This window comes from Salvelinus namaycush, chromosome 19 (assembly GCF_016432855.1).
Source record: "Salvelinus namaycush isolate Seneca chromosome 19, SaNama_1.0, whole genome shotgun sequence".
In the NCBI taxonomy this organism is placed as follows: Eukaryota; Metazoa; Chordata; class Actinopteri; order Salmoniformes; family Salmonidae; genus Salvelinus; species Salvelinus namaycush.
The window spans coordinates 30,900,841-30,915,565 of record NC_052325.1 but is presented as its reverse complement, the minus strand read 5'-3'; the positions used below and the strand labels follow the sequence as shown (position 1 = coordinate 30,915,565).

The 14,725-nt window shown below is 44.8% G+C and overlaps 1 protein-coding gene across 1 annotated transcript; it reads left to right on the top strand.

Moving 5' to 3' along the window:
- Nucleotides 1-2,337: 2,337 nt before the first annotated feature.
- On the top strand, nt 2,338-14,332 carry LOC120063980 (junctional adhesion molecule 2A-like). The gene is made up of 10 exons (XM_039014290.1): nt 2,338-2,536; nt 12,306-12,371; nt 12,485-12,595; nt 12,827-12,976; nt 13,086-13,273; nt 13,401-13,509; nt 13,712-13,822; nt 13,914-13,932; nt 14,072-14,111; nt 14,294-14,332. The coding sequence occupies exons 1-10, from the start codon at nt 2,338-2,340 to the stop codon at nt 14,330-14,332; spliced, it is 1,032 nt and encodes a 343-aa protein (XP_038870218.1).
- Nucleotides 14,333-14,725: the final 393 nt, after the last annotated feature.

Sequence of the window (14,725 nt, the reverse complement as noted above, 5' to 3'; positions counted from 1 at the left end):
CTCTGACAGCCGCTACCTTGTCCTCCATGGTGCTGATCCCCTCCTTCCCCACTCGGTGGCCCAAGAAGGACACCTCTCTCCTCATGAAGTGGCACTTCTCGGGGTGGAGCTTCAGACCTGCGGAAGCCACCCTCTCCAGCACACACCGTAGCGCCCCCAGGGCTGACTGGAAGGAGCTGCCATGGGCCAGGATGTCATCGAGGTATACCAGACACTGCTGTCGGGGGATGCCATCCAGCACCCTGTCCATCAAACGCTCAAAAGTAGCTGGAGCGTTGCACAGGCCAAAGCACAGGACCTTGAACTGCCAGTGTCCTCTGTTAGTGGAGAACGCGGTTTTGGCTCTGGCCTCTGGGGAGAGGGGCACCTGCCAGTAGCCACTGCGGAGGTCTAGTGAGGAGAACCAGGAGGACCCCCTAACCAGGTCCAGCGACTCATCGATACGTGGTATGGGGTATGAGTCCTTCCTGGTTACCTCATTCAGCCGCCTGTAGTCCGCACAGAACCTCAGCTTGCCCCCCTTCTTCGGAACCATGACGACTGGCACCGCCCAGGGGCTGTCTGAGGGCTCAATGAAGTCTGCCCGCTGCATCTCCAACACAGCCTTGTCTGCCGCCTCCTGGCGTGCCAGCGGGATACGGCGGGGACGCATCTTGATAGGTCGAGCATCACCTGTGTCGATCTCATGCTGCACCAGATGAGTCTGACCCACCTCTTCCTCACTCAGCGCAAAGCTGTCTCTGAATTCAAACAGCAACTGCCACAACCGTTCCTGCTGCTCGGGGTCAAGACCAACACAGTTCCTCCCCCATATCTCCCTCACTGCAGACAGTGTCCTCTCCCCTCCCATCTGGGGTAGCTGGGCTGGGGGGACGCGGCCCGGGCTCACAGAGGGCTGTGTCATGGAGGTAGCTGGGGGAATGTAACACAACGCCGTAGGTGACAGGGGGGCTGGGGAAAAGTCACACACAGCTGTGGGGGAGGGGGGGCAGCCATGAGTCTCTGCTGCTTTAACTGTTGGAGTAAAGGGTTTGTTGGGTTGAGTGAATGTGACATTAGGGGCCATGGTGACCTCCGGCCCTCCCTGGAAGCTCAGTGTGCCCCTATTTAGGTCTAACTGGCAGCCTGTGCTCCTAAGAAAGTCCAACCCCAGGATACAAGGGTCCTGCACAGCCGCCACCCACACAGGATGACGCACAGTCCTGCCCCCTACTGTCAGAGTCATTATTCCCTTCCCTTTCATGGGTGCCAGCTCACCTGTGACTGTGCGGAGCTGCACAGTTGTAGGCTCACACTGAGTCCAACCTGGCACAATATCTGGCCTCACCAGGGTTACTGTGGACCCAGTGTCCACCAGGGCGGAGCAGGGCACCCCCTCCACAGTGACAGGGACATGACAAAAGTCCCCAACACAGGTCCGGCCCACCACAACAACAGGCTCCATCCGCTTGCCCTCGTCTGCTTCTGGGGGAAGTGGAGCCTTGCTTCCCCGTCTGTGCCGGTGGGCTCCTCCTGAAGAAGATGGTGGTTGGGATAGAAAGCCAGGGGTCCGCACTACCCGGTCTATGCGGACCCCGAGCCGTTTCCCTGAGCTCTGGGGGACATGGGGCAATCTCGGCGCAGATGGCCTGGCTGGCCACAACCCCAGCAGACCCTGGGACCAGGGCGTGTGTTTCGTGCCGCCTGTAGCGACACAGCACGAATGAGTTCTGTCATTTCAACCACCCATGCAGGCTTTTCCGGCTCCGGGCTGCTCTGCCCCCCAGCTCGCACAGGTCTGTCTCCCTGCACCCCCACCAAAGCCCCAGCTGAAGCCCCAGCCCACACCAGCTCCCTCTCCAAAGCCATCTCCAAGGCTACCTGCAATGACTCCGGATGAGCCAGCTGGGTCTGTATGCGCAGCTCCGTAGGAGAGAGCGCCTGTATGAACTGGTCCCGTGCTAGCTCGCTCTGCACGGAGGGGGGCATGTGAGCATATGCCCGCCGAGAGAGGCTCTCAATGTCATTAGCTAGCACCCGTAGAGGCTCTCCAGGCTGCCTGCGTCTATTACTCAGTTCGGAGCGCAGTAGCCCGGGCTGTACACACTGTCCATAGCGCCTCCTCAGTGTTTCCACTAAAGCACAATAATCACGTCTGTCCTCGGGGCTAATCAATATCAAACAGGCCAGAGCTTCATCCGTGAGGCATAAAGCCAACTGCAGTGCCCTTTCTTCATCCGACCACCCCCTAAAATGAGCTAACAGTTCAAACTGAGCATGAAAAGCTTCCCAATCCGCCTTACCGGAATACTTCGGGGTCTTAACAGATACGGACGCAGCCGGGAACTGGGCGCCGCCATGTTTGTTTACATCCTGAGCCCCAGATTCCTCGTCCCGCCGCGTCGACGTCACCCCTTCGGTCCGCCCACCAGAATCCGCGCGAAACACAGTCGACGAAGCACTCATGCCCGCTTCAGCCGCCATCACTCTAACGTCCTCCCTCAAGCGGCCTCTGGGCTCCGATGCCCTGGCGATCTCCTCAGCCAGAACCCCCGACGTCCATGCACACGCACCTCCTTGGCCATAATCGTCCCCTACCTCCACCTTCACTTTCGGATTCCCTCGAAGCATTTTCAACCCCCGTTCTCACCTACGGTAGCTAGCCACAGAAGTCAGCTAGCTAGCTGGCTAACTTTTATCAACGTTTTTACTTCTGACACCAATGTAATGACCTGACTAGATCATAAAAGAACAACTGTCCAGACAGAGGATTGAGTTTACGAATGGACGGTTTATTAAACCAACTTTACACAGGCTACTGTTTGGCCGTAGCCCACGCCAAATAAATGAAAGATAACCCACAAGCCAATCGTTACCTTCTCTTGTGAAGCCCAGACGTAAAAAAGAGAGAACAAAGGCTAAACCTGGTCTTAACTTCCAATGCTCCATCCCCCTGGACAACCCCCCTTAACGCCACTCCGCCAACCGCCAGGATGCCCGGCATCAGAACATTCCAGGCATTCCCGTGATTGGCAGATAGCAGGTTGATTGACATGTCGGACCCCGCGAACACTGGGTACTGTTAGGTACAACACAACCATCTACTAGCCTAACACATAACACACAGCTGTCTGTGCGGGTCGCTACAATATGCTCTTTATGCCAGAATGTAAAAAATAGGTGAAATTAATATTTTCATTCTGAAGTTACATTACCAAAATGTACTCTATTCGTGGAAATTCATCTACAAATGTAGCATTGGCGTACTGCTATTTAAGTGATAATGCCCGATTAACTGGTGTTTGGAGGATATATTGGCAGGGGTCTTGTTAGGAAACCGTGGCAATATATCCTCCAAACACCGGCTTCAAGGGCATTATCACTTTTATACAACGGGTTACCAACATATTCGAACAATGATTGACACATTTTCATGAACGTTATTTTCCACAAGATATAGTCCCGACACAAATCTAGGGTTGCTACCCCAGCCGGCTGGTCGTTCGTTCGTTCTATTGGTTCGGTTGCCAGAGACGCAACCCAGTCCTTCAGTCTTTTTGTTCTGTATCTACGGACGTTCGTTCTAAATGTTTCATTGCCATACTTGCTAGCTAGCCAACTACGGCTAACTTAAAGTCATGTCAAGTCAAAAATAATAACAACAGTGGCTGCATTTGCATTTGTTTAAGCTGTTTTCTAGTGACATTTATTTGGATACATCCATAACAATGAGCTAATGATGTGCGATTTCGCCTGGCATAGAACATGTGCTCTCTCGTCAGGACACTGTTGTTCAGAGGAGCTAGCCAACAACACAGCTAACACAATCACTTCAAACTGAAGCTGGAAAGACTGCAAACTAGCTGCACTTCGTTTCATTTTACCTTTTTTTCAATTGACATTTCTTTGTATATATCCACAAAAAATTATGCCAGCTGATTCATGATTTCGACTGGCTGAGAAACGCTGTCTGTCTGTCTCATCCTGACTCACGACCCCTACACGTTCATTACTATGAGACAGCTGGAGATCGAATTTGAATATTGAAACAATGTTGCAAATGTCGGAGAGACAGACAGCAAGGTTTATACAAATCTCCACTGTTGAAAACTAAATGTTAGTCTAAAGGAAATGTGAGATAATGTCTCGATGCTTTTTATACTGGAGATCAAGTTTATAATTTGCCTGGCTGGGCTGATGAGACAGTGGATTGCGCAGTCAGATGGAACAGAGTACATTTTTTATTTTATAATTTTTTTATTTAACCTTTATTTAACTAGGAAAGTCAGTTAAGAACAAATTCTTATTTACAATGACAGCTTATACCGCCCACTAACCTGTACAAAGCTGGGACAATTGCGCGCTGCCCTATGGGACTCCCAATCACAGCCGGTTGTGATACAGCCTGGAATCGAACCAGGGTCTGTAGTGACACCTCTAGCACTGAGATGCGGTGCTAGAGGCTCAAGCTGCATTTTAACATCATAGATTTAGTCTGTGGTAACTTGTGGAATAGACACCGGCTGGAATGCGGTTTAAACCAATCAGCTTTCATGATTAGACCAACCCATTGTATAATTTAAGTTTAAAGGATTCTAAAGTTTGTAATTTCCTCTTTGAAAAATGTATAAACCCCTACAAAAACGCCCAGTAATTATAATCCACATAATTCACATTTCCTGTTGCTGCAAGATCATTTTTCTGATGTAGCAAACTGGTTCAAAATAAGATACTACTGTACTAGTGTTGCAAACAGAGTGCACACAAAAAATGTACTAGCACAGAGGGGCCACAGCGATCTGACAGAGAATGGTGTTCAACTCATTTGTCATGCATTCAAGCATTCAGCACACCACTATGTAGAAGAATAAGAACTTTGGAAACCATTATCATAGTATTCTGATTGTGGAATATTGTATGAGAGAACTTAGAAAACTTTATAGAACATAGAAATGTAGAACTTCTGAGACACCTTACCTGCTAGGCTTAACAATAGCAAGACCAGAGTCTTCATATTCATCTAGACAGGGAGACAAATAACACTTAGAAACACAGAGTACGCAATTTGTAGGATTTGGTATGCAAATTTGTTTCCCTCCATTAGTTTAGTATGATATATTACGTTACTTTAGGTTACTTTATGAATGGAATAACGGTCGTACAATATCATATAAATTAGAGGATCTATAGTATCATACGCCTTACCTGGTTGTACAATATCATACTAATTGTATAATGTAGCTTATCATACATCTTGGAGGAGGTATAGTATTATACGTCTTTCTCTGAGGCCAGGCTGCTTTTTTCATTGTAACGACAAAGGTTAGGAGAATTTACATACATTTTAGGAGAAGGATTAGCTAAACTGCTACAGTTGTCCCTGAAGAGATTCAAACATGCAACCCTTGGATTGCTAGGCGACCGACCTCCCTACATTCGTTTATGTCTAAAGTAACAAGACCATTAGTGTATATCATATGTCTTGGAGGTGCGTAAATATATGTATAATATCCCTCATATCACTCTGATGTCAGCCTGAACTGAACAAATCAGCAACCTTGCTCTTTGTGAAGAAAAAAAGTATAATTTCATGCTTTGTTATTGCCTTACCTGTGAATGTAGTCAAGGTAATGGCTCCAATTGTCTGCTTTGTGATGTGTGTCTCTGTATGATCTTGTTATGAGCTCTCCTGGCCCTATAAAGAGCTGGTCCTTTATTACCCCCCTCCCCTAAAACCCCCCTCCACTCCTATCATGTGCAGGTAAATTCCTAAACACATTTGTCCCCTATTTCAGTGTCTCTTCAGCAGCCCTCTATTTTTCTCCCTCTGCTTCCTGGTTTCCCAGACTTTACAGTAAAAAAACAATATCCCTATCTCAATATGTAATAATTATAATGTTATAAATCAACAACAGTCGCTGGCAGACTCATTGTAACAGCGCGTTTTGGTCACGTGTGTGGGGCCTTGTAGAATGAGTCTCATAGAAAATGTATATAAAATGAAATAGTGAATGTAGTTCCTGCTTGTCATAGCGGCAGATGTATAACACCAGGCTATAGAATGGCAATTTAACTGTAAAGTGGTCATTGTTTTGTAATCCTGCAATTGTCAATTTCCTTTGGGTATTTTGAATGTGATTAAAGATTTAATGACAATGGACTTAGCCAAACCTGTTTTCTGAAATGAAAATGTATGTCAGACAGAAGTACAGTATTGGTCAGTATGATCCAATCCCACTAGGGATCAACCTCCTGATTCAGGTCACTACACAACAGCGAGGTGTCTGATAGGACACTGGACAAGAGATTGAGGTCCAGTCTTAAAACAACCCAGTAGTCCCTCCCCTTCAGTGTTTATTAGTTTAGTTTACAGATAATTTAGCTCCTAAAGAAATTGCTAGCAAAAACAAAGAATTATGCTGCATGTATATCTTTATCTATCAGCCTGTCATTAATCTATCACTCACGTTTTGTTTCGTGAACTTTGATCTGCTACTTTATTTATTGCAGCTTTGCATTTTGTAATCAGTCTCGTTTCCATTTTAGTGGCCTTACAAGAAAAGGTAGTAAATATGGTAAAAATACTGGTATAGCTGTTGATTAATGTTTCCCTGTGGTCAAAGGGAATAGTTAACCCCTCCATCATGTCAACCCCTCCATCATGTGTGCGTGTGTGTTGAGCTAACAGCAGCAGTGTCCTCTCTCAACACAGCAGCTGCACAGACAGTGGCTTGGAAACAGGTGCCACAGCCGTGTGTGTGTGTGTGTGTGTGTGTGTGTGTGTGTGTGTGTGTGTGTGTGTGTGTGTGTGTGTGTGTGTGTGTGTGTGTGTGTGTGTGTGTGTGTGTGTGTGTGTGTGTGTGTGTGTGTGTGTGTGTGTGTGTGAATGAATGCACCTACATGTTAAATGTATGACAGTATGTACTTGTCTGTGTGAATGTGAGTGGTGAGACACATAATACCCATGATCTAGGGGAGCAGAGACACAGTAGCCCATCCAGCTGTCCCTCTCTGATCCCCTCTGTGTGTGTGTGTGTGTGTGTGGAGCCTATTGACCTCCCCAAAGCCACCTCTGTCTATAGGATAGAACAATGGCAGTGTGTTTTCTTGACTCCATCTGTGTGTGTGAATGCGCCAGCACAGGAGGTTGGTGGCACGTTCATTTGGGAGGACGGGCTTGTGGTATTGGCTGGAGCAGAATTTGTGGAATGGTATCAAACACATGTTTTCCGTGTGGTTGATGCCATTCCATTTGCGCCGTTCCGGCCATTATTAAGAGCCATCTGCAACTCAGCAGCCTCCTGTAATGTCCAGCGACTGTCACGACTTCTGCCGAAGTTGGTCCCTCTCCTTGTTCGGGCGGCGTTCGGTGATCGACGTCACCGACCTTCTAGCCATCGCCGATCCACTTTTCATTTTCCATTGGTTATGTCTTGTCTTCCATCACACCTGGTTCTAATTCCATCAATTACATGTTGTGTATTTAACCCTCTGTTCCCCCCCATGTCCTTGTCCGTAATTGTTTGTTGTAGTACTTATGCACTGTATGCTGGTATGTACCGGGTTTTGTTTGACCCATTTATTTTATTGTTCTGTTGATGGTGGTTTATGGTTATTAAACACAACCGTAAATCAGTTTCTGCTCTCCTGCGCCTGACTTCTCTGCCGCCAGAGCATCGCATTACAGCGACTGTCAAACCAACACCTTAACTGTTACGCCAAGATGTCCAAACCCCCCACTAGACCTTGGTTCAAGTCCCGGTCGGGGCTACACCCGAATTCGCTACAATATAATTGATTGGTTTCATTGACTCTGCCCCTAATTGACACATTTTTAGCTACGACTTCCGAGTCCGTTGGAGAGGATCAGCTTGAGCAAAGTGAGGTGTAGTAGAATTACTGATCTACAAATAGCATTCCCTGACAAATAATAGTTTTTGTGCGATTAACATTCGCAGAGCTACGTCTAGCCTGGTTCAGGCCTTCCCCTCGCCAAACACATGCACGACCAGACATTGATTGGTTGATTGGAGACAGCTTGTCTCAATTAAATAACATTTCCTAGGATTTTCTACCTGCAGCAACACTAGTGGATAATGCTGGAAATACCGGTAAAAGAAAAGTGGCTCAAAAAGTACCTAAAAAGCATGGCCCTACTTATAATAACCACACATTTTTAAATAAAAACATAAAAATATCTACATTTGCAAAAACAGTGCTGTAGCCTAGATTGTACAATGAGCATAAACAGAAAGATTAATGTTATCCCAACTTAGAACTTGTTACTTCAACAAGACAACAAGAAAAGTACACCTTTGTCACGAATTGATAGAGAAAAGATTTTTGCTACAAATTGGTAGAAAATTACAAATTGAAAAAAATCGCTATTTTGGCTACTGTAGGCTATATCTAACATACATGATAGTAGCAATGACACATTAAAGCTGTAATATGTAACTTTTTGGGCGACCCAACCAAATTCACATAGAAATGTGTGTTATAGTTCTGGCATTCATATTGAAAGAAAGTCTAAGAATCCATAGTTCTGTACTGTGTGCTATTTCTATATCTTCCATTCTTACGTTTTGTTTTGCATCTTTTAATTTCGGTTTTGTACACCAGCTTCAAACAGCTAAAAATACAATATTTTTGGTTATGGAAAATATATTTCAAAGCAGTTTAGTAGATCGTACAGTGATTCTCTACACTATGCTTGCTTGTTTTGTCACATAAACTGAAATTAGGCTAACTATTAGAATTTTTGCAACCAGGAAATGGTGGATTTCTGCATAGTGCATCTTTAAGTCCCACAACTTTTAGAGAACGTTGTGTGGTGGTTGTGTGTTTGCTGGGTGGTGTATTGTGACGGTATATACATTGGCCCATTATTCGTTAATAACGTTGTATATAACCGTTTACTGCCTACACACACTGAAGATGTAAAATCCTCTTCGAGGACTAAACGTTTGTCTACTATAGCCAAAATCACAGACGCGTGTGTCGTGGTGAGCGCGCGCCTGAGTATCTCCGCTAGATGAAATGGTCTCCAACGGGAGCGCGCACATAGAAAACTTCAAGAACTTCTGAACGTCTGGAAATGTTTCAGTCTTGTCTGGAGCGAACGTTCTCAGACACTCAAATATCTTTCTAGGTTATTTAAATTCACTGGACACTGTTTACTCGTTTGGAAGAACTATGGACAGCATGGGGATGTTGTCTCTTATCTTCCTCGTCTTGTTGCAGAGTGAGTAGATGGAGATGCAGACTTTTATTAGTTTTATCTTGGCCCAATGGATATTTTGTCTGAAAATACAGTGGTGGAAAAAGTACCATATTCTCATATTTGAGTAAAAGTCAAGATACCTTAATATACATTTATTCAAGTAAAAGTGTAAGTCATCCAGTAAAATACTAATTGACTAAAAATCTAAAAGTATTTGTTTTTAAATATACTTAAGTATCTAAAGTAAATGTAATTGCTAAAATATTCTTAAGTATCAAAAGTGAAAGTATAAATCATTATATAAAGCAACCCAGACCGCACAATATATATTTTTATGGATAGCTAGGGGCACATAATTTACAAACGAAGCATGTGTGTTTAGTGAGTCCACCAAATCAGAGGCAGTAGGGATGACCGAGATGTTCTCTTGATAAGTGTGTGAATGGACCATTTTCCTGTCCTACTAAGCATTCAAAATGTAACAAGTACTTTTGGGTGTCAGGGAAAATGTAACAAGTACTTTTGTGTGTCAGGGAAAATGTAACAAGTACTTTTGTGTGTCAGGGAAAATGTTACAAGTACTTTTGGGTGTCAGGGAAATGTTTTTGGTGTCAGGGAAATGTAACAAGTACTTTTGTGTGTCAGGGAAAATGTAACAAGTACTTTTGGGTGTCAGGGAAAATGTAACAAGTAAAATGTACATTATTTTCTTTAGGAATGTAGTGAAGTAAAAGTAAACGTTGTAAAAAATATAAATAGTAAAGTAAAGTACAGATACCCCCCAAAACTACTTAAGTATTTTTACTTAAGTACTTTATACCACTGTGAAAATATGATTTCAAGGGGAGTCAATGAGCTGTCATGCATACTGCAACCTTCATACATATGACTAATACAGGATAGTTGTATTCAATACCATACAGGCTATATGGTATTGATATTTGATGATTTTCAATCTATTTTACCTTTATTTTAACAGGTTAGTCTCATTGAGATGAACAGTCTCTTTTACAAGAGAGACCTGGTCAAAATAGCAACACACAAAGTTTCAGACACATTTACAACACAGAGCACTACAGTTTAAAAACATCAGTTTACACGTTAAGCAGCAAGATGGTTTGGGGAACTGGGGTGCAAATGTGGGTCAAAACATTGACAGCCCCCCACTTCATTTTCCATCATAGTGTTTACCATAGCAGTGCCTCTCAAGCTGTATGTGTGTGTGTAAGCTATATATATATGCATTGCGTGCATTGTATGTTCTTGTGTATGTGTCCCTGAGACTAAGCACACTTTAAACAGTTCGATTTGGTGAAGTGTGTGTCATGTGTTTCAGGATTGCACCTGCATTGCTTGCTGTTTGGGGTTTTAGGCTGGGTTTCTGTACAGCACTTTGAGATATCAGCTGATGTAAGAAGGGCTTTATACATACATTTGATTTGATTTGATTTGGCTGGGAGTGGGTTGGGGTTGGGAAGAGTGGGGCGGGAATCATACAGATCTTCTATTTACATTAGACCCTCTGATGCTGTCCAAGCCCAGAGACCCAGAGATCTAGAGACTGATGAAAGGCCAGATCTCTGAGGGGCTCCAGGGTTCTGGAGAGCCAACCTCTCTGATGCCTGGTGTAGGCAGGCAATGGTCCTGTTTAATGTTGTCGATAGCCCCTCCATGACCCAGCTGCTAATTGGCCAGAGATGCAATCAGTTGCTATTTGGAAGGGTTATAGACTGTCTGTAGTGTTTGAGGTTGTTCTTCCAAACGGCCATGGGAATCGTTATCACTGTTCACTGGTCCAAAGAAATCTGATGTAATATCAGCAATTACAGTTAGGTTAGATGACTGATGTGTGTGTGTGTGTGTGTGTGTGTGTGTGTGTGTGTGTGTGTGTGTGTGTGTGTGTGTGTGTGAGAGAGAGGTAGAGAGAGAGAGAGAGAGAGTGAGAGTTAAAAACCCTCTATTGGTGTAGAGTTACTGTGATACAGAGGGGCTTTGTATAGAGGGGACCCCCCCCCCCCCACAAACACAGAGTCAAAAATATTAAGGACAGGGACCTTGAAGTGATAGTGGATGACCAGCAGCCGTCTCCATCTACTGTCTGCGTGTGTATGAAAAAATATAAAAATGTATGCACTCACTACTGTAAGTCACTCTGGATGAGAGCATCTGCTGAATTACTCAAATGTAAAATGTGTGTGTCTGAAAGAGAGAGAGTATAAACAAATCATCTCCCAGATAATATGTTTGCCTGTGTTGATATTTGCGTGTTGTTTCAGTATGTGTGTATTCCTATGTTAGTTTAAGTGTGTGTGTAGGTTAATCAGGTCATGTAGAGATCAGTGGTCTGCCATCCATCACCTCCATTCCTCCTACACATGACATTCCTGCTGGTAACACCAGGCACCAGGGCATATCTATTCTGTGGGTTTACTCTGCCTCGCTCTGTGTGTGTGTACATGTGTTGGTGAGTGTGTATAGTAAGTGAATGAGTGTTTGCATTGTGTGTGTCTGTGTCTGGATTTGTGTCTGCTCTTTCTCAAACAAATACCTTCTGAAATACCCCCCTCAGCCCAATCTGGACTGTGTAGTACAAATCTCAGTTCAGTCAATGTTTACATAAAGTTTTTGTATATAAGAAAGAAAGTTAGAAGTTAGAAACCTTGCTACAAATAGTTAATGTTGAGTTCTCTCTCTCTCTCTCTCTCTCTCTCTCTCTCTCTCTCTCTCTCTCTCTCTCTCTCTCTCTCTCTCTCTCTCTCTCTCTCTCTCTCTCTCTCTCTCTCTCTCTCTCTCTCTCTCTCTCTCTCTCTCTCTCTCTCTCTCTCTCTCTCTCTCTCTCTCTCTCTCTCTCTCTCTCTCTCTCTCTCTCTCTCTCTCTCTCTCTCTCTCTCTCTCTCTCTCTCTCTCTCTCTCTCTCTCTCTCTCTCTCTCTCTCTCTCTCTCTCTCTCTCTCTCTCTCTCTCTCTCTCTCTCTCTCTCTCTCTCTCTCTCTCTCTCTCTCTCTCTCTCTCTCTCTCTCTCTCTCTCTCTCTCTCTCTCTCTCTCTCTCTCTCTCTCTCTCTCTCTCTCTCTCTCTCTCTCTCTCTCTCTCTCTCTCTCTCAGGTCCTGCCTCCTTCTCTCTGACAGTGAGCACCAGTAAGGCCAAAGTGGTGGTCCATGAGAACACAGGTACGAGAGGAGGAGTTAGATGATGAAGAGAAGGGGAGGGGATGAATTGTGAGAGTTCATGAACTGTTTGTTCACTGTTTCTGTCTCTCTCTGAATTTCTCGGTCTCTGTCAGACGCTGTGCTGTCCTGTCAGTTCAAGACAGAGAAGGAGACTAACCCTCGTATCGAGTGGAAGAAGAAAGGGAAGGACATCACCTTTGTTTATTTTGATGGCAAATTCAGCGGTGACCACTATACCTCCCTCTCTCTCTTCCTCCTCGCCTCTCTTTCTTCAACCCTTTTCCTGATTCTACTCTACTGCACCGCTCCACCTCTCCTCCGTCTCTCTTATCTCTTCCCCTCTAACACCATCTCTTACTACATTCCTCCCCCTCTTATATTGTTGTTATTTCTTCTTTCCTCTCTTTACACTTTTTCTCTCATCTTTGTAACCCTTGACACCTGTGGTATCCAAGGATCCTTTGCAGGTCGGGCTAAGATCGAGGGTGCGACGGTGACGCTGCACGCCGTTACCCAGAAGGACTCTGGGCTGTACCGCTGTGAGGTCAGTGCTCCAGCAGACCACACCAACCTGGGAGAGATTAACATCACCCTCAACGTACTGGGTGAGAGTGTGCGTGTGGATGTGTGTGTGAGAGAGAGATTGAGGGTGTCTGTGTATTTGTGCTGAGGGGCCTTTGTGCGGTCATTAGTAATCATATCCTCCTCCCCCAGTGCCCCCCCACACCCCGTCCTGTGAGGTGCCCAGCTCAGTTTTGTCTGGGGCAGGGGTAGAGCTCCACTGTAAGGATAAACTCAGTGTACCCCCTCCTACCTACATCTGGTACAAAGACAACAAGGCGCTGAGCACCATACACACAACTGACACCTCCTTTAGCATGGACACTGACAAGGGAACACTGGTGAGTAACATGTAATGGAGGTGGTTCACGTGCCTGATCAAAGGCACGTTAATGACGTTTTCTCACACTGCATACTCTCTTTCTGTCTTCAACGATTGTCTACTCTCTCTGTGTGTCTCTGGAGCAGAAGTTCAAGAGTGTGTCCAAGGCTGACTCAGGCCAGTATCGTTGCGAGGCATCCAACAGTGTGGGGGCGCCGAAGAGCTGTGTGGCCCATCACATGAAGGTCATGGAATGTATGTACAATCCAGTGTGTGTGTGTGTGTGTGTGTGTGTTAGGATGTTTGTGGAAATTTGAACCCTTTCTGTCTTTTCTCTTCCTTTTTTTCACCCTCTCTCTCTCTTCCAATCATCAATCATGCTTATCTTTCTTGCCTTTCTCTGTTCTCTCTCGGCCCCTATCCCATCTCTTCGTCCCTCTGTGCCCCCTCTTTTCAGATCAGTTGAGTATGACGACACTGATAGCCGGAGCTGTAGGTCTCTTCCTGCTCATTGTCATGTGCTGCCTGGGTGTGTGCCTCTGTCATCGACGGGGCTGCTGCAACAAGAGTGAGTACTTACCACTACTGACTGAGCTTGTGACTGACTGATAACATGAACAATATGTTCTAACTGTCCTGTTCTTCATGTTTGCCAACAGAGGAGCAGAAAGGAAGAAGGTTAGTGTTTCAGACAACCATTCTGGCAACTTATCATGGTGTTTTTCATTAGTTCATTTCATTAGTTATAGCTATTCTTTACAGAAAAAAAATAAAAAAATAAAATAATTCATTGTGGTATTTGTCTTTTTTCTTTTAGCACCAACTCCTACAATCCACCTCCTCCTCCCACCAGAAACGTGAGTGTGTTCCCAACCCTAGTTCTTCTACTATCAGTATTGGCTTGGTAGAGAAGTTGTCATGTTTTACATTGGACTGTTCTTTGAGCAGTTGTTGACCACACCGCCGTGTTGATAAGACTGAGTTGTTGATAATACCAACAGGTTTAGTGAACTGATGGATACTCTTTCCCTTTCTGCAGCCCAAGAACTACAAACACACCCAGTCCTTCATGATTTGAGGGTTTCCTTTGTGAAACTCAAATCAAAGCTTGAAGCATTGAAATCACACAAAGTCCCCCTCCAACACACACACACACACACACACACACACACACACACACACACACACACACACACACACACACACACACACACACACACACACACTGGGTGGATGGATGAGATTGTTCAACATACATATTTTAGCTTGTTTACACCACTTAGTGGCCAAAGGATGATGCACAATGATATATTTGTCACACAAAAACTGTCACTTGCTGTATGTACTCTTCTCTTTTTGTGCTTTATAGAAAATTCTGCTGTTTATGACTGTATTGAGAATCAACGATGTGTATTATTATTGTTGTTTTACAGAGATGCTTTTATAATTATGTTTTTAAAGTATTTGTTTG